Below are 19,603 nucleotides of genomic sequence, written 5' to 3'. Positions count from 1 at the left end.
CGCGCTTGTCCACGTTAATGGCTTAATGGCGAATCGATGTTCGGGTCAAATGCCGGTCGTGTCGCGTCGCAAATACGCCGTTTACACGGTCCAACCCGAGCCCCGTTCTGGTACTGCAGAACGGCGCCCGATAAGGGCCTTATCTTATCACGCGGAAACGCTCCCTTCGCCCCCACCGACGCTTCTCTATCGCCGCCTCGTCCATTGTCTTCTTCCTCCTCTTCTTCTTCGTCGTCTTCGCCTTCATATTCTTCGCGTACGCCTTCGTTGTCTTCGTTTCTCTCTCTCTCTCTCTCTCTTTCATTCTCTCTCTCTCTCTCTCTCTCTCTCTCTCTCTCTCGTCGCGGTCGCTTGAATCCACGAGCCGGCAGACGCACAGTGCGTCCATTTATTCGCGAATGCCAAGGTCGAGCGAGTCAGAGACGACGGTCAGAAGTCGCGTTGACCTGCCACCTCGCGCCGAGGTCCCGCAAACCGATCCGCGTAATTTAGTTGATAAGAGACACGGGCCCTGTGCTCAGAAATTCGCGAGCGTCCGGGATGAAAAACATTTGCGAATGGTGGAGCAGAAATCATTCGATCTCGAAGCGTCGAGGTCTTTCGCACCCAAAAAAAAATAATCTCATTCTTAGCATAATACTCTTATATATCGGACTGCTGAGGATTCTTCTGAACCTAAAGGGAGATATCCCAATACTAAAAAAAATAAAACTCTCTGCTGAAGATGCTAAGAAAGAGAACTCGTAGAATGTAAGGTGCTATTTACTGTAATTCCATATTCTGAGCGAGAACCTTTGCCGTAAGAAAACTCGTCTTCTAACTCGACTATTGGAAATCTAAACTGGATATTATTATATTAAATTTTTTCTCTTTAATTAAGAGAATTTTGTTCACTAGAATGCCCCCTCGTCAGAAGAAATTTTTACGAGGAACAAGACTCATACTACAGATGAAAAACGAACTCCCCCAATTTCAAGAGCATCACTTTTATTTTAGAAAAATCCCCTTGAGGCCACGTATAAGAGGATTCCCCTAAGGACAATATTGTATTTGTTGGGCACCAACACTTTGGAACAGATTGCTGCTGGTCAATGAAAATAAACTGTCTATTGTTAGATTTGGTTTCCGGGTTTGAGCCACGTGGATTCTTCTTTGTTTGATTCCGACGTTTCGCGAACATTTCCCTGATGAAGCGGACTGAAATGTTCGCGAAACATCGGAATCAAACAAAGGAGAATCCACGCGGCTCAAACCCGGAACACAAATCTAATATGCATAGACACCGCGAAAGCCTAAAATATCAAATAAACTGTCCAACGTTCCGTTACGAGAATCACATGTAAATTGCCATATTGCGGTGCTGATTAAAAAACCAAAAGATCACGCGAATCGCAGAGAGTGGGAAACGGCCGCGGGACGAAATGCGGGGTGGAAGTCGAAAAATGACGCGAGTCGCCGCGGTTGGAAAAAGCATAAATCACCCGGAATTGAGACGGAATGTATTTCTACGGCGATTCCGATAAAGCGCGATTCGCGCTCGCGATAAACAGGGCGCCGCTTAATCTTCGTCATCGCGCGACTAGCTCGACCCGCGCTCTCGAAGTCGCGGCGAGTCGCTCGTTCGACGACATGGCGGAATCGTTAAGTCTACGTGAGGGGTGGAGGAAGAGGAGGAGGAGGAGGAGGGCTGTGTGAAAGAAAAAAACCCGCGCCCCGGGGGTGGCTGAGTTTTGTCCGGGACCATTGTCCGGCCTGTCAGGGATGAAAAGCCCCGGAGATAGGAAGCGGTCCTCAAGGGGTGATCGGTGATTTGTCAAAGTCGCTCGCCGAGCGACGCTACACCGTCTTCGTGTCCAAGGACTCGTCCACGCGCAAAAAACCGCACGTCGTCCTTCGCCACGGTCGTGAGGATAATAAATACTTCCTGCTAACGTGTTCTTACGAATTATCTAACGTATCGCTTTTTGCTGCGTGCGCGAGCTCGACCGGCTTGTGCTTGAAAGTCGCGTAAACGTCGCGCGCGCACGTCGACGGCCAAGCGGTATTTGTCTAATCTAATCGTGAACGTAGATCTGAATCAATGTAATGAATCGACCGCGATTAAAATCGTTTCTCAAATGTGGCAGATAACGGTTCACGTGTCCGCTTCGCAATAATTGACAATTTATCTCGCGTTAATTCAGTCGTGCTTATCCTTAACGACACGCATTACTTTGGCAGATGTTTGACGGATGTTCTATCTCAGTGATAACTACGTCTCAATCATGCTTTAGAGACACTAATAAATAAATAATAATGAACAGCCACTCGAAGTGAATTTGCGGATTTATTTCACTGGTAAATTTAATGAGCTCTGAGTTTACTGCAACTTTGAATATTATTTAGCAATTGGATTTTAAAGACGCTAGCAAAAGTATCTCCTAATCTGTCTTAAAATCATATCTGTGCCTTTAAAAAAGTTATAATGTGTACCGATAATCCAAATCGAAATGTTATACTTTCTATTTTCAACTTTTCAACATCTGTATACTCAGAAGGAGTGTATGTGTGATACACACAGAAACTGAAATCTTACTTAACGCTTTTGAATGGCACAAAATAATACTTGTAAGTCCCCTCGGCGAAGAGATAGTGGGTTAAATGGATTCAGAAGAGATTGATGTAGGCTTTAGGATGTCAAAATAAGCGTTAAATGGAATACTGTGATCGAAAGTAGGACTGAAATTTCGTCCCGGGAATTCACGCAACTTTTCTCGCTCCGTGAAATTCCCTCACCAATAGTCGTCGGATCCTTCATTGAGGATCCAACGCGCGCGAGCCGTCATTAATAAACGCGCGCGAGATTTGTTCCACCGCGTGCACCCCCCGAAAACAGGTCAGCCCGACGTTCAAGAGCCCACCCTCGAAGGTCCCGCGGCAATATCCCGCTCTCTCTCTCTCTCTCTTGTTCCCTCCCACCCCCTTGCCTGCGTCCACAATTACGCGAGCGTTTCCAGACTGCGAGTACTGCAAGCGCGAGTACAACGCGCGAATGCATCGTGTGCCGCACATCATCGTGGATGTCTTTCTCGCGGACGGAGGGGGCGGCGAAGGATGGCTCGCTCGCTCTCTCGTTGCCCTCGCCCCCCACCGGACGGTGAAAAAGCGGCGGACACTTTTTATCGTCGCTCGCAATTACGATTAGCTCCACCGCGCGCCGGTGGAAGAGCCCGCCACCCCGGCCGCCTCTGCCGCCGCCGGGGGTGGCGCGATTAGGGCGCCTCGTCAAAACCGCCCCGCGGAACAAATGGTCGCTTATCCTCCCACCCCCGTGGTACTCCGGGTGCATCCCCCAGGAGCTCTCTCTCGAGCGGCGAGAGAAGCTCGAAAGAGGGTGTGTGCGCGCGGGCAGGAGACGGAGAGGGGAAGGAACAGGAGGAGGATGAGGGGGAGGAGGGGGACCAGAGTCGGCGGTGGAGATAGAGAAAGCTCGGCGAGGGGGTGGCCCTTGCCTCGCGCGCGCAGATTACACAAATGAGAAATGACCATCAGGCTATCGGAGGACTTCGGTGCTGCTCCTGCTCTCGAGCGGGGTTTTGCGGCATCTGCGCGACGTGGATATACACATACACACACACACACACAGACATACACACGCACGTGCACCAGCATCGTCGAGCGTCGGGGTCGGCGTCGGCGACGCCGAGAGCTTCCGGGCGCGAGCTTTTTAGATACGCCGCCGATAACGCCGGTATCTCGCGGTAGCACCTCCCGTCGCGGTGCGTATAATTTATTTTCCCCCGATAAGCTCGGCTACGGCGCGACGCGATGCGACGCGCCGCGTCGCGGTATCGCGTAAGGTTCGCGTCGAACCTCAGGAGCCGCGACCCTCGACGAGTCGAGGACGCGAGGAGAGATACTTGCAGCGGCCAGGTTTCGGCCGCGCAAAATCGGGTTTTCACGACGCCCGTCACGCGTGCACTTCCTATGATCGCCGTCAGGAGAACTCGACTTCACGTGGTTTGGCGATTAATTTGTCTTCATGACACTACATACGTTATTTCATGTACGATACCTGTCATATATTATCATAACACGTTTCTTTACATATATTATCTTATAATACATGCGATTTTTATGGAATGCCATTGCAATCAATGTCAATATTGACACCGCGATGAAACGTTATTGGAGATAACATAATCCACGTTAGATCGTGTCAGAATGAGCTCTGTGTCTCACTTTACTCGCTCATACTTGTCGAATCATGCGATAAAGTTGTCTACGGTCTTCCAACGAAGAACAATTAAAATTCAAGATTGGTCGACCGCGTCCAACACTGTCACGCATCGCTGCGTGAACGTAGAACGCAGGTCTGAATCGTTCTGGATCGGAGGTGGTCGCCGTCTTTCAGGATCCTACAAAATCGGTGCTGGTCATGCGATGCTGAAGGGTTTTCGAGCGCGCCCAGCGCTCGGTATCCGTCCATCTTCTCGGACAGATGAGAGAGGGCGGCCGATAAAGGACGGTGGAGGAGGAGGGAGAGGGACAAGGCTATCTCTCGCGTCGTCTAGACTCGAAGAGCCGTTCCTGGATTTTCTCCCCCGGGACCCCTGCGTTCCCGAAGAGAGACAGAGAGCAAGAGAGAGAGAGAGAGAGAGAGAGAGAGAGAGAGAGAGAGAGAAGGAGGCAAGAGGTCGAGAGGGAAAGGAAGAAGGAGAGAGAGAGTGAATCTTGCGAGACAGTGAGACCACTGTTGGATCTGTTTCCCTCCTTCTCACTTCCCCCGCATTGCCGGGAGGATCTTAACGAATAAGATAACACGGCGCCAGGGAGCTCTCCTCTCCTGTTTCTCGCTCTCTCTTTCTCTCTCTCTCTCTCTCTCTCTCTCTCTCACTTGTTCGCTGTGTGTCTCCTCTTCTTTTCCTCTATTAGGTACTCGAAGAGGCCAACGGTCACCGACACTACAGCGATGATCCATCCTGGCCGTCCTCTCGACATCTCTCCTCGCGATTACGCGGAATCTCTCTTTCCCCGCTTGTCCCCGCCCGCCCTGCAAACGTTCCCCTCCGCGCTTTTTCATGCCTCTTCCCGGCAGATCGCGTACCGACGATCCCGTTTATCCGCCGACGATCGATCGACGAGTCCGGTCGCCTTTATGAGAAAGTCGGGGCTCCGCGAGGCGAAGTGTCTAAATTGGTCTTCCGTCGTTGTGAGGATGATAGATGGAACAATTTGTAATTCCGGCCTGAGTCTCTCCGGCCGCGCTCTCGAGTCTCGGTCGCGAGACGCGATCGGATGTTAGATCGGAGGGAAAGGGTTCGATTTTTCTGATAAAATTTCATTCCGCGAGAATCCCTCGATCTAATTACAGGATTGCAAATTGAATTACGGAGAAGGTTGGAATCGGAGAGATTCTCTCTCCATTGGTACATAATTGTAGAAGGACAATCTTCAGTGTCTGTGCTGATCAGAGATTGAAGTTGAAACGGAAGATCGATTTGGAGACGCGTTATCGGATTAATCAAAGGTGAAAAGGGGGAGGCTTGAATTAAATATTTTTCTTGATTTAAGTTCCGATAAATTTGCATCTGATTCTAGGAAGATGAATCTTAATTCAAATATGATTGGAAAAAAATTTTAAAGAATCTGTGCGGTCAGAAATTTATAGATTTTCAGAGGGGAGGAAAATGTAAATCTCTTTCTTCGGGACTGAAAGAAAAATTTAATTTCTGGGAAAATTAATCTAAATTCATAAACGTGATCAAAAAAGTAAATTCCAAGAACGTGCAGTGTTAGAAACTCGTTACTTTTCAAAGTTACTAGAGCTGAAGGGAAAGATTTAAATTCGAGACTGAATGAAAAGTAGAATTTTTGTAGGAAGATGAATTTCAATTTCAATATGATTGGAAAAAAGAAATTCAACGATGGCGTGGAACGATGGAGTGAGAGACTCGTTGCTCTTTAGAGGAATCATGGTCCAAGGAGAAAACTTCAATTTGAGGCTGCGTGAAAAATCGAATTTCTAGAAAAATGGATTTTAATTTAGGTGTCGATAGGAAAAGAAATTTGAAAGAACGCGTCGAGTCAGAGACTCGTTGCTTTTCGGAGCTATCCGTGTCGTGAATGGGGAAATTCAAATTTCGAGACTGTATAAAAGATTGAACGAGACGCTTCCTCTTCCTCTCCTCTTCCTTCCCGTCTCCCTCAAGTCCCCTCGTCCTCCGCTCGCAGACTGACATTGGTTGTTCTCGCTCGTCGCGGCTATATCAGACTCGTTTATCCGGCGGCGAGCGACGCCGATTACGCGGAATCCCCCGAAGACGCGAGCGAGGAGAACGATCCCGTTGATATGCGGGGGGATCAATAACCCTAAGTGCGAACGGTTTCAATTAGGGTTCGTCGTCGCGCGCGCGCCACCAAAGTGAACGTCGCGACGGTGTTTCGGTCGCACGGCATCTCGATCGCCACTTTTTCGCAATCGCAACGATCCCCGCTCGCGATCTCGCTCGTAGAAGACGGCAATTATCGGTCGCCCTTGTCGTAGATCGCGACTCTGCTTTTTCATCGCGTCGGTGATTATCCGGTCAGCTTCGTTCGCGTAATATCAGGTTGCAAGAGTTCTGTCGTGTTTGTCAAAGGAGACAGGAGACGAAATTATTTTTATCTCACAATTCGCAATCAACAATCAACTATGAGTTCATTTGGCGATTAAAAGTTTCTACAACATTATCAATCCTTCGAAATCCAATTTCGAGGGATGAATAATTGTCACGGACGAGATGATTACCGACTCGGTATTTCTTCAGACATCTGACGGAGACGCGCGTTATCTGCCTTTCCTCTAACACCCAAACTTTCTACGGGAATTTCGCAGAAAAATGGCGATTCTTCTGCAGAGATCAGATAAGAGGAGATCATCGGTGACGAGTCAAAGTCTCGCGCGCGAGATGCTTCTTGGCGCGATACCCCCGAATTCGACCGATTTCTTCGGCGCGGTTAATTTTTCACATTGAATCGACCGCTCGAGTCTCCCGCGTCAGTCCTTTCTCCACCTCGGGATGAAACAACAACGAGCGACCGGACTTTCTGGTCTCTTTGCGAGCCGTCGCCGCGCAAAAACTTGTTTTGCGCGAATCCCGATGTTAATCTGCGTATTAATATGCGCGCAACACTGATATCGAATAACGGTTAGATCCGCGATAGGCGGCTGAGAAAATACAAGTTCAACTGGTTCTCTCTCTTTCTCTCTTTCTCTCTTCGTCCCTCCCTCCCCTTTGTCGCTTTCTCGCTCTTCTCGACGAATATCGCGTAAGCCCGACGCGAATAATTTATTAGCGGGTAATTACCGATTGCGGCGTTGATAACGGCGCGGAGCGTTTCGCAACGGTTCCTCGAGGCGTGACGCAACCGACCGACAGCCGAATAACGTTGCAAACGAATCGCTCACCCAGCGCGACTACGGCAGGCGCGCGGTGGCGGGCTTGCGAAACCGTCGCGAAAAATTTAACGTCAAAGTACGCACACGCGGCTGAAGTATCCGTTCGCGCCAGCAACACTGCCGTGACTAATATCGCGCGCGAGACTTCGACTCATCACCGATGATCTGCTTTTATCGGATCGCTGCGAGAGGATCGCCATTTTTCTCGTAGCAAGTTTGGGTGTTAGAAGGAAAGCAGAAGTCTCCGACCGCGCAGCCCAAAATCGTCGCCAACTGACAGTGTCACACTGAGAGAAAAGTATAGTTTTCTTTGGCGTCAACTACACGCTTTTGTGATTTTAACCAGAAAAATAATTAGAAGAACCATTGTTTTAGTAAGTGTTATTAGAAAGATGGCTCTTCTAATTATTTTTAATGGTTAAAATCATAAAAAAGTATAGTTGACGCCGAAAACAACTATATTTTTCTCTTAATGTTACGTTATCGTATTCCTAGTTTAATTCATCTGATCCTTTCGCTCATTAACGGACGGTTCGACTGATCGCTTTTCGTACGAGATTTCACTTACCGTCATTGTCATTGTACTTGCACCGACAATGAACTCTACTGAGATACATGATCCGAGCGATCTTGACTCACACTTATCCTATTTCCTTCAGTTTTTTATGCGAAAAACGTGGTAATATCCATTCTTCCGTATGGATCTTAGTTTGCCCGCCAGAGAGCGTTTTATTTGAGCTATTGCTTAATACGAAGGGACACTTTTTTTAACTTTGGTGCTCTCTAGTGAGCAAACTGAGGACCGGACAGAAAAATGAAGATTACCACATTCTTTTTCACAAAACATTGAAGGGAGTAGAATAGGTGCGAATCAAAATCTAGTCATGTCAGTAGTATTCATTGTGAAAGAAGGAATATCTAAGAAATAACAAATATTCGATAAGTATTAATAACATATTTTTTAAATAGAATCTAGATTCTTACATAGAATAAACAATTATTCTCATAAAAAGCCTTTGAATTAATTAAGATGCTTTATTTTTTCATCGAGCTTGTTTAAGGACAGAAAATATTTCTGCATGACGACGGCCCTCCCCCCGTTTTTTGTCAAGAACGCATCTCCCAGCAACTGCGACGCGGTACTTTTTCCGCGGCATAGCGTCGTATCGGCGAGAATAGGTGCATTAATGCTCGACGGGATTATACAAATGCGCGTGTACTTTTGCATAATGCGCGCGCGACGCGAGTTCAGTAGTTAACGACGTGTGAATATTTATGGCACTGTCAGTGCTCGTTTCCGTCACCGTTCTCGATTCCGCACCGCTTTTATCGAACTGGCTCTCTTCCCTCCCTCCCTCCTTCCCTTCTGTTTCTCTTTCTCTCTCTCTCTCTCTCTCTCTTTTCTCTTTCTCTCCTTTCTCTCCCGTCTCTCTCGATTCCTGGCCGCCGTGGCTGCGAATAAAATCGAACGGTGTGCGTGCGCGGCCGTTGCACCGTCGCATATTTCCAGCTAGGAGCATAAACAATAACGCACTGCGGAATAATGGGGCGTACTTAAAATAACGAACACGACAGAGCGGTAAGCGCGATAAAATGCGCGCGGCACAATTAATCAACAGCCGAAGAGTATCGTGTATAGGATATTAATTACGTTACACGGAGCATTGATCAAGATTAAAAAAATTACATCACGCGCGACATATTTCGCTATAGAATATTAATTAAGGAGCCGTAGAAAATACGCAAAAATCCGCCGGTGGAGATAACAGTCCCGTAACGAGGCGAGGATGCGCGCCGCGCACACTGATGACGATAACACGCCAAATAGAGTAAACCACGCAGCTATCGATGCCTCTTCCCCAGTCATTGGCGCTCTGGAAAAACCTGGTTTTTCACGCGACCAACATTGCGGTTAGGCTTCTTGCCCGCATTCTACCACAGCGTGTTAAGGCCGATCTACAATGGTCGTATCGTAGCGTCGCAAGCGTCGTAAGCGTCGTGCGATTCGTCGTGACGGATCGTCGTAGAAGTTTGGTCGAACCCAAACTTCAACGATTCTACGACACTACGATTGCTACGATCAACCAATCAGCGACGAGTTAGAGTCGTATTACTTAAAAATATATATGGCACAAAAAATAATCATATTCATCATTAAAAGTATATACTTTTGTACTGCTCACGAGCATTACGATTTTGCGATGTCACGACGTTACGATACGACCAATGTAGATCGACCCTTAGACATTAATAGGTGAGTTTTTGTTGGCCAAAATAATCGGCGAATCGATCATGGAATTGATCAATTGTCGTATCGCGAATAACTTGATTGATTGGTGAAATTAATTATTAATCAGTACTCAATCAATCGGTCAATCAAAGTGACAATTTTGATTGACAATTAATAGTATCAATCGATGAAATTATTTGTGATTTTACATATGAAGACTCTGACTAATTTTGCTTATTGATTCGCCAATTATTCTGGTTAGTGAAATTTTTAATTCAACAATGTCTAACTTTATTTTTTTATCCGTGTCCAAGAATACAATTTAATCGGTCTAGCGGCGCCAACTCCGAGCTTCATGCGCTAGGAATCGGTTAAATTTCAGGCGTTAAATTTAGCATGTTCTCCGACTCTTCGCGAATCTTTTCGTAATAGCGAGAATCTCTTTCACGGACAATATTGTTGTCATCAGGCATCGAGTGTTTGCAAGCAACTCTCGGGTCCTCCAACGCTTAGTTCGAATTCAACGCGTTATTAAATGTAAATAGATTACCAGCACAATAAGGAATGATTTCCACGAATCGCTGCGTGATTGGCGCAATCTTTTGGAATCGTGAAGTACGTGCGAGAAGCTCGAGGGGCTCATGTCCGCTAGGCTTCTGCTTATAAAAGTTAGGGAGTAACGCACAAGAGATCAGATCAGCCTAACTGTCTAAAGCGTGTCAGTATAGCAAAGTAAAGGTTTATTAAAATTCTCTGGTTTTTCTTAATCATTAATTAATCGCACTCATTTAAGTCCTTCGACTTCCCTTACACTGAATCCAATGGAATCAGCATTAAATCAAGCTTGCTGATCCGACTAATTCAATAAGCGTGTTTTTGAACAATCTATTTCCTTTCTCTCTGCAAAAGTGATCTTCGCAGTATAAACTGTGAACAAATATCGCAGATCGCAGAGAACCAGAATTTCCTAGAATGTCATTACGGGGAAAGATGCCAATAATCGCGCGGTTTATCCAGAACCGAAGCGGTAATAATCGTAAAAGGCCTTGGGCGGACCATCCTTGATTAAACGTCCGAAAAAAATAATCGCCGGAAACGTCGGGACTATCGACGTCTTTCACGGGGGAGTGGGGGGGAGTCGACTCTCATCGAGAGACTTCGAAATTAATTAATTTAACTCGCCAAATGTAAAATTTTCTCTCTCTCTCTCTTTCTCTCTCAACCAAGCCTCAGCGACTTGAATATTCGCAACAAAATCGCAATAGTCACGAACGGTCTTCTTCCATGAACCGTTAACAACAAGCAATAACATCTGAAACGCGTTCTCGCTCAGCTGCCGAAGTTCAGAGAAGAAAATTTCGTCGGCCGAGCTCGACGACTCTCTCTCTTTCTCAAATATCGTCATAAAATCAGTCGGTGACAAGCGGTTTCTCGCGAGCCGTTCGCGTGGAAGGCGCACTGCGTGAGCGTCTCTCTCGGCGCCTCAACTCTTTTCAGGCTCCCACAATCGGAGATTTCAGTCGGCCACGTCCGGCCTTATCTTCTACGTCTCTCCTCTCGCGGAGAAACGGCGCGGGAAAAAAAAAAAGGAGAAGAAAAGAGGAGAAGGCGCGATACCGCATCGCATCGACGTGCGGAGACAAAGAGTACGCTTATTAGATATAAGCGCTCCCTACGTGTCTCGCACTCGGCCTTATCGCTATCGTCGTTACTCACGGAGCGAGCGAGCGAGCGAGCGAGCGCAGGAGCCGCCGCGGGAGTATCGCGAGCGAGCGCTTATCGTTATCCGTTATCACGGCGCGTTATCAAGCGAAGTTCGAACCTGGCATCGGGGCGGCGACGGTCCGTGCTGCCGCCGTCGGAAAACTGGCGCGATATGTGCCCTGCCGAGGTTCGAAACCGGTCCCGCTGAATTTCCCCGAGGGATTTTTCCGCGACGCGCGCTCTCGTCAAAAGCGAAACCGACGGCTTATTCCATGGCTTCTGTCTGTCTCTCTTTCTTTCTTTCTTTTCTCCTTGTTTTCCCGCACTTTTGCTTCGGGTGATAACGACGGAGGAGTGGAAAATCGCCTTGAGATAACTTAGCGCTCAAACGATACGCTCATTCAGTATCTCATAAATTTTAACGTTAATGACGCACGCACACACACGCGCTAACGAATAAACGAGGTTAGACAACGGTTATCAATTGCGCTATCAATTGGTTGTTATTAGGTATTAATTGGCGAGTTGTTAGTTAAACAGCGCGTAGTAATTACTCGAGACGATAAGTTAAGTTTTACAAGCCAATTATCGGTCGTTTATCTCGCGATAATATTGTACTTTCATTACGTCACGACACGCCGAAGAAGAGAAATTTTACGTTACGTCGCTCGCACTGTTATCGAAAACTTCGACTACTCGCACTTGGGGCCGCGGTGAAAACGCGACGTCGACGTGGATCGCGTTTTCGCGTGGGGAGAGACTCAGGACGGCAGATGACGGTGGATGATGGGGCGGACGAGGCGGAGATGAATCCCGTCGAGTTGTTATTCTCCCGTCGCACTGTACGTCTTTCTCAACGGGGAAACGAACGAGCGCGGGTGACGTTCTTCGATTCGACTGGGTTGACGTCAGGCGCGTTCCCGAGAATAATTGGTGATTCACGGGTGGGTTTCTGCCGGTGGCCCCGACATGCCGTGGAATTGCTCTCTTCCGGTGTGTATCCAGCGGGTCAACAATGAAGAATAAGAAGGCTTCTAACCGCGTCGAGAGAGAAACAAGCGGGAAGGAGGGACAGAGACAGGAGGACGACGACGAAGAGGAAGTAGGGGACGGAGAGGGTAAGAGATACAGGAACGACTGTTTGCACGGCACTATCGTGCGGCAACAGAATGCAAAGGATGGAAAGAGGGATCGGCAGTGACACCGAGTGAGAAAATCGACGGCGAATGCGCCGTGGGAAGGGGAGAGAGAGGCAAAGAGAAAGAGAGAGAGACAGAGGAAAGTGATAACAGGTAGCCATGGGTCCCTGGGCCGCCAGGGAACCAGTGATAGTGCTTGCACCGCAAGAGCGAGCATCTCCCGTCGCGGTTTCTAGAACTCGTCGCCGCGAAAACACGAGGAAAACGCGGAAAACGAAACGAAGCCGCCGTGGTGAAGCGAATGTGAACGATATACAGTGACGTGGGGATGCTCAAGTGCACGGTTGTGTAGGCTGTACGAGTATAACGTAGCAAAATGAAGAAATGACGTGAAATGAAAATCGGTGGCGCGAGTACCGGCTATCCGTCTCATTCCCGCGCGCTGCATGAGTTCGCGAATTAGTCCGAATCTTGCGGTTATCTTGAGGGATATGACGCACCCCGACGAGAGTATTCGAGTGTCGAAAGCGGCGCTATTTCTGGTGAGTTGAGCCGCGGGTGTAGAAAGTGCACGGCGCAATAATTTAAACTCGGGAAAAGCTTTGAGAACGCTGCCGACGATCGTCGCGATTCGACTCTTGATCTTGTATGATTTATCGTTCTATTCGTGGAGGATGATTATTATATTATAGAATAGAGAAAGTATGTGTGTGTGTGTGGAATTGAATAGGAATAGAAATGATGATTTTCACAGCGAGAAATAAATGAAATGATGACAACGTTGCGAATTACGCAATATTGCGCGACTCGTTGCACGCCAAGTGTTGCAAGTCGCACGAAGAGCGCGCTCCGACGTGAACTCTATCGCCGAATAAGAGACTCGCGAGATAAAGAAGAGAATGAGATAAAGTGTTAACGAGCCGCGGGCGTGTGCAAAATCGCATAATTGAGGGCGGCGAATGCTTGAGCCGCACGCGTCAATTAAAACTTGGATAGCACGTAGGTCCTCGCGCAAGTTATAATTAATTCGAGACGCTCCCGTCAAAAACACACGCACGACAAAGGAGAGAGGGAGATAGAGAGTTGGAGATGAATATATAGATAAACAGAAAGAAAAAGAGAGAGAGCCAAACTATTTGTTACTTTTTCCGTTATCGCGAAATATCGTGAAACGTGTCTCATTGAAAAACTCCAAAAAGTTCCATATTACTCAGTGTTTTTCTTTCGTTTTCTAGGAAAACTATTCTTCAAAAATAAAAAAAACTATCAAAATAAAGGAAACAGGGATGACGGTGTTAGTTGATCGATTTTTAATTTCTCAATAAATTCGTAATCTCTGCGGAAGATGGAATGTCTCGGCGGAAAAAGAAATTTAGATTTCTTTTTATTGCTTATTGTAAGGCACTCTCTCGCCACTAATCCCGCGATGTCTCTTCTGTGGGATGTAAAGTTTCGCGAAGAGTCAGGATACGTGTGGAGCCACCGGTCTCTCAGCCGTCGCGCGTTGTCACAGTACGAATTCCTCAATCACGTCGTAATACGTACACGATCGCTGCAATTGATTGCGTTCTACGCGTGCAACGCGCGATCGATAAGATGGCGATCGATAAGAGCTCGTGGCCGCGGCTTATCGGGCAATGTGCACGCGATAAGATCTCGCTGCCTTGTCTACCTCTGCGAGCGGATAATCCGCATGTCGCTCGCTGACTCGCTCGCGATATTCAGAAGCGCATTTTCCTCGTATTAGCGAGAAAGAAAAGGAGAGAGAGAAGAGAGACAGAGAGAGCAGAAAGAAAAAAGACGTAGGAGGGGCAGGAGAACTAGAAGAGCGGAGGAATCCCCGAAAGTCGGCCAAGACGATTTCCCGTCGTTCGAACTGATTGTTCACGTCGCGATTAAGCGCTCGCCGTTCGCGTTCGCGCGATATCGGCGCCGAGAAATTCGTGACGAGCGTGCCCCGACAACAAACACGGCGGCTCGCTAATTGGCGATTGGCGAAAATATCAGTTTCGCGGCGAGCCGGTTGCACGCGCGATGCCGATACCGGTCGCGGATTTAGATTGCCGGCGCGAATCCGCGATCCGACGGCTCCACGTCATTCATTTCGCTCGACTGCACAGCGCGACACGTATGGCGATCGAGCCGCGCGATCGATTCCCGCCTGCGAATTATGCTGGCGACGGGATCGCAGAGTGGGATTATTATCCTCGGGCGCGACGCAAAAGTTCTCAGACCGTCCTCATTACGGGAATAAATTCGGCGATTCGCTCGGACGATCTCGCCCAGATCGCACATTCTGTCGTGGCTCTAATCCGCGTTTGGATTGTATCGACAGGCCGAATCACGCTGGAACGCGCCGATACGTTCGCGAAACTTATCATTATCGTAAGTAGTCGGGACATTCCGTTGCGTTAAAAAGACCTCGCGATTGTACGGTACGTTTCACATTCACGGGCTCTGCGTAAGCGATATATGCCCGAGTCGAAATTTTAGTCCTATCTTAAACCTTGAATTCTATAATGTAGTGGGAACTAAGTAAGTTTAATTCTGATGATAACAATTTACTCTTACTTTGACTCTGATGTCTGAAATTTTCTTTTTCACTTTTTTAGCGTCAAAATAAATGTTGAATGGAATAATAAGGCTGAAAGTAGGATCAAAATTTCGATTCGGATATGTTGAATAATATTATTATTGTTTTATGCAAGATTATCGCATCTTCTTTCGATGGGATGGTAATAATTTGTCGCACAAAATATTGTATACTACATATTTCATATTTTACGGGCTCTCTTTGCATAAGCGATGTATATTGAATAACTTTGTTATTGTTTTATACAACATCGTCACTAGTGAAATGATAGTGTTATATGAAATATTGTGATTCTTTTCTCGCAAGATACGATGCCGGCGTTATTGCATTAATGTCTTTCATTGTTAATGAAAGGAGAGTGAAAATTGCGACTCGTGGCGATCGTCGAGTCACGTGGGACTTGATGCGGCATGTTCTTCGTTAGAAAACCGCACGTGTCCGTTTGCTACTGATCGTGTCGTGATCTGAGCCGGCAGGAAACTCGTTAGGCGACTCGCGTCTTCGACGAAGAACAGTGATTCGGAGATCGTGGAATCATGTCGGGACATGCAACGAGTGCGCTCGGACTCGTGAGTGCGGAGATTGGTACTTTCTTTTGAGAATTTGTCCGCCCGATGTGCACCATGAGCATTCTGCTGTGGCGACAGCGCAGGGCGAGTCAGCTGCGAACCGAAAGCGCTCTCTCCTTGACGAGTAAGTACCTCGCTTCCACAATCCCTCGATTTACATCGGATAAAGATCGTAAGATCGTGAAATTACGTTCATATAATTGAGATGCTGTCAGAGAAATAATCAACATATACATATATTTACACGCACACACAGACACACATGTACAAACTCAAGGCTTTAATATCGCATTAATATGCAGCGAGTGAAAAAGGTAGTTGCGCGCGTCTCATTCTTCCTGGAATAAATTTTATAAATAGAAAGTAATTGATAAGAAAAAATAATTATTAACATGTAAGAATATATACACGGAAAGAATATCATAGTTCTTTTCTTTCTTTCGTATACGCTGAGGGAAAAATCTCTGAGAGACAAAAAATATTTATTCAGCGCGGATTATAATAACGTATATATATATTTACTTATGTTAATGTAAAATCTGGTTTTTATATTAATTTTTACATTAATGTAAAATCTGATTTTTTAAAACAGAAAATTTTCTCAAAACTTCAACGCTTCCACTGAAAGCAATTGTTTGTTTTATTTAAGTAAAAGAATTTAAATTTAACATAAATATATTTTATATATATGTATATATGTATGTGTGTGTCTGTGTGTAAGAGAGTTCGATTAATATAAAGAATAAGAGCGTATCTCAATACGCCTCTTTCTCGTTCGTGAGATTATTCCGCGGAAGCAGAGCGCGATTAACTTTTTTTTTGTTGCTCGCTGTAACTTCAGTATCTCGAAACAAGGACAATGTTGAAGATATCCCGACGTTACGAATCTCTAAAAATATCGGTTTCATCAAGCAAATGAAGGCATATATCACGTAACAGACGTGATAAGAAAGAAGAAACGCATTTCACTCATAAATCGTTCGTCATGTATGGTGGGTGGATATTACGTAAATACGTAATTATATAAAATGCTATGAAATATTTATATCATAGTTTCGCGGGCCGCGATTCCTTTCCGCCGACAGGAGCACGCGATTCTGCGCGAGGGATCGAACGCCGCTCTCCATCTCTCTCATTCTCTCTTCTTTTTCTCTCTCTCTCTCTCTCTCTCTCTCTCATGCGCGCGCTTCACGAGAGAAGCAGAAAAGAAAGGGTTTCGATGAGCGCGAGTCGCGGCCGGTCGCGGCCTCGCAGCGCTAATGGGAGGAGTTCATTAAGATCGCGCGATTAGAGCGCCTTATCGCGGCTAACCGAGGCTCGTTACTTTCGCGTGACGTCACTTCCTCTCACCCGTCCCCCCGACCGTTCCCCTGTCGCCTTCTCTTCGGCTTTTTGCCGGGCGCGCTTTGTTCTCCGAAATTCGCGCGTGTCCTTCCCCGCGATGAATCGGGCGAGCGCGGGGCGACGAGGGGATATCTTATAAACGCAGGATCAGGCGGAATTTTTACGAGCGGCACATTATCTCGCACAGGATGTCTCGTGGCCCAACGCGCGAAATTTTAATGACACCGACACTTCTCGACGAATCCGGCGATGATTTTTCCTCAACGCGAAAACCCCGCCAGTGAATCGCGGCGAAATGAAATCGCGCTTTGCATTAGAAGACGTTGTAATAATTCAAAATTGCATATTGCAATAACTCGTTACAAGCATTGCAATATTGCCTTATAGTATACTGTAGATTCAAATTTATCGATCTTTATTTATGAAAATTTCACAAACACAAAATCGACCTTTTGCTGCAAAAATTGACTATATCGCCAATTACGTAAATTTTTCTCTATCACCAGCAAAAAGGATTCACTATATTATAGTCACAATATTATCTATCTTTCTAATTAATAAATTCGGTAATTGTTCGATTGTATAGCCACATTGAGAGAAAAAATATCTAGGAAATAGTAAATATTTATTCGGTGAGTACACGCTATATATAATAACAAGTTTTTATACTTGTACTAATATAAAATATTTTTCAAATAAAAAATATATATTTTCTTAAGAACTTTAAGAGAAAATCTCAAAACTATGGTTTTTCATGAAAGCTATTGTTTATTCTGCTTAAGTAAACGAATTTAGATTTAAATATGTTGTTAGTACTCACTCGAGAAATATTTATTATTTCTTAGATATTTCGCAACAAGCATCGGCTGTGTATCTGAAATTTTTATCCTACTTTCGTCCTCAATATTCTATATTTAATACGCCGTATTATAATCTACTTTGATACACCGAAGTCTTATATCAATCCATATTGATTCAATTTAACCTATCAACTTTGTCTCTGTAGAACCTACAAATGGTATGATGCATTTTCTACCATTTAGAGGAGCTAAATAGGATTTGTTTCCATCTTATACGCATACACTGATTCTTCAGAATATACAGATGTCAGAGAGTTCAGGTCCAAAGTAAGGCTAAAATTTCGATTCGCGGATATATCGCGAAACGAGGAGATTGCTACGAGGAGATAACGCACTTACGTCACGCCTCGACGATGGCACATTGCTATTTTCGGCACTCCCGATACTTATTTCCGCTTGATACTCACTTCTCGACGGATGAGAGACGCGTAAAATGCGGAACGATGTCGATCGACTTGTCCACGGCGGTTGCTCGACGGCAAAGAGATCGAAAAATGGCTGCGCGACTGATGGAAACGCGTTCCCACTCTCTAAATTAACGAACAAATGCGGCCAAACGCCATTATTCCGATTTATGATATATTTCGAGAGTAAAGTCTTGGAAAATTCCAATACTCTAAGGTTCCAAAAAATCACAAGGTCCGAACTTGTTCGAACACGTCTTGTTGTGTCAGCAGTTAGGCCGGGACTTTAAATCAAACGCGCGGCTAGAAACGGATGTGATCGATAGTATCTAATAATTGTCGATCTATCGACCTATCGAGCAGTAAGGCATCCGCCATGCAGGTAGTGTCATTGTAGGAGAGCGCGTCACTGTTCACGTCGTGGCGGACATTTTCGGCGATTGATGCGCCGCCACCTTCGATCTCTTTGCCGTCGGGAAGCCACCATCAACGCATTGATCGAGATCGCTCCGCACTTTGCCTTCTGCTTGTCGAAAGTGAGTCTCGGACACGGAAATAAGTGTCGGGAGTGTCAGGAACAGCGACGTACGATCGACGGGACGTATTGTAAGTACATTATTAGTGGTCCCTTCGTTTCTTTCGGCACGTGCAGCCGGTGCTTGTCGCGACGTGTCGAGTCCGCGGCTCCCTATCTCTTGTGAATGTCTGTTCACTCGAGCAGCAATAGAATATTCTCGGATTCATTAACCGGGAATTAGAAATTCGCTGGCAATCTGAGAGAAAGAGAAAATGACGGCGCCAGGGATACTCGCGTCGTCGGGGCCCAACCTAGACATGTACACTCAGTCCTCTTTCCAACTATCCACCTATTCTTTCCCGCCTTACCATCGATAGATCGATCGTGTCTAGCTGTACGTTTCTCATGAATGTTGATTAATCCAGGAAGAGAAAACGTGTCCTCTGGATCAATTAACAGCCACGAGAGACACGCAGCTAGAAACAAATATATGGTTAATCGAAAATTTGTGATGTCTATCGATCTATCGAATGGCGAGAAACCCACACGGAACTGAGTGTACAGCATAAGTTTCGGCTTAACTGCCGTGGCGTAACGACGAGTTCGAATTTGTTCGGACGTGATCTGTGATTTTTTAGAAAATACTTTGGAATTATTTCCATATCAAGCATCGTCTATTAATCGGATAATGCCACGTTATCAAGTTAAGATAATTTATACATCTTTTAACGTTGAGTGGCGTTGGAGCAGAGGCTTTGTTAAACGTCTGTAACTATATATTGAAACAGAGAGAGAGAGAGAGAGAGAGAGAGAGAGAGAGAGA

The 19,603-nt window shown here is 46.1% G+C and overlaps 1 protein-coding gene across 4 annotated transcripts in view; it reads left to right on the top strand.

Annotated features, from left to right (window-relative positions):
* LOC116847302 (zinc finger protein ush) overlaps nucleotides 1–19,603 on the top strand; it is a 233,972-nt gene that overhangs the window by 128,333 nt on the left and 86,036 nt on the right. The window contains exons 1-2 of one of the 4 annotated variants that reach the window (XM_032822158.1): nucleotides 3,502–13,035; nucleotides 15,511–15,779. The exons of the other annotated variants lie outside the window; for them this stretch is intronic. Of the exons in view, the coding sequence (XP_032678049.1) occupies nucleotides 15,701–15,779 (79 nt within the window). The 5' untranslated portion in view covers nucleotides 3,502–13,035; nucleotides 15,511–15,700. Of the gene's footprint in view, nucleotides 1–3,501; nucleotides 13,036–15,510; nucleotides 15,780–19,603 lie in introns of those variants that run through there. 4 annotated transcript variants of the gene reach the window in all.

The sequence above is a fragment of the Odontomachus brunneus genome, unplaced genomic scaffold (genome assembly GCF_010583005.1).
Source record: "Odontomachus brunneus isolate Ranch 3 - 2012 unplaced genomic scaffold, Obru_v1 Obru_scaffold_076, whole genome shotgun sequence".
Classification (NCBI taxonomy): Eukaryota; Metazoa; Arthropoda; class Insecta; order Hymenoptera; family Formicidae; genus Odontomachus; species Odontomachus brunneus.
The sequence above is the reverse complement of the archived record's forward strand: the minus strand, read 5'-3'. Positions and strand labels throughout refer to the sequence as shown.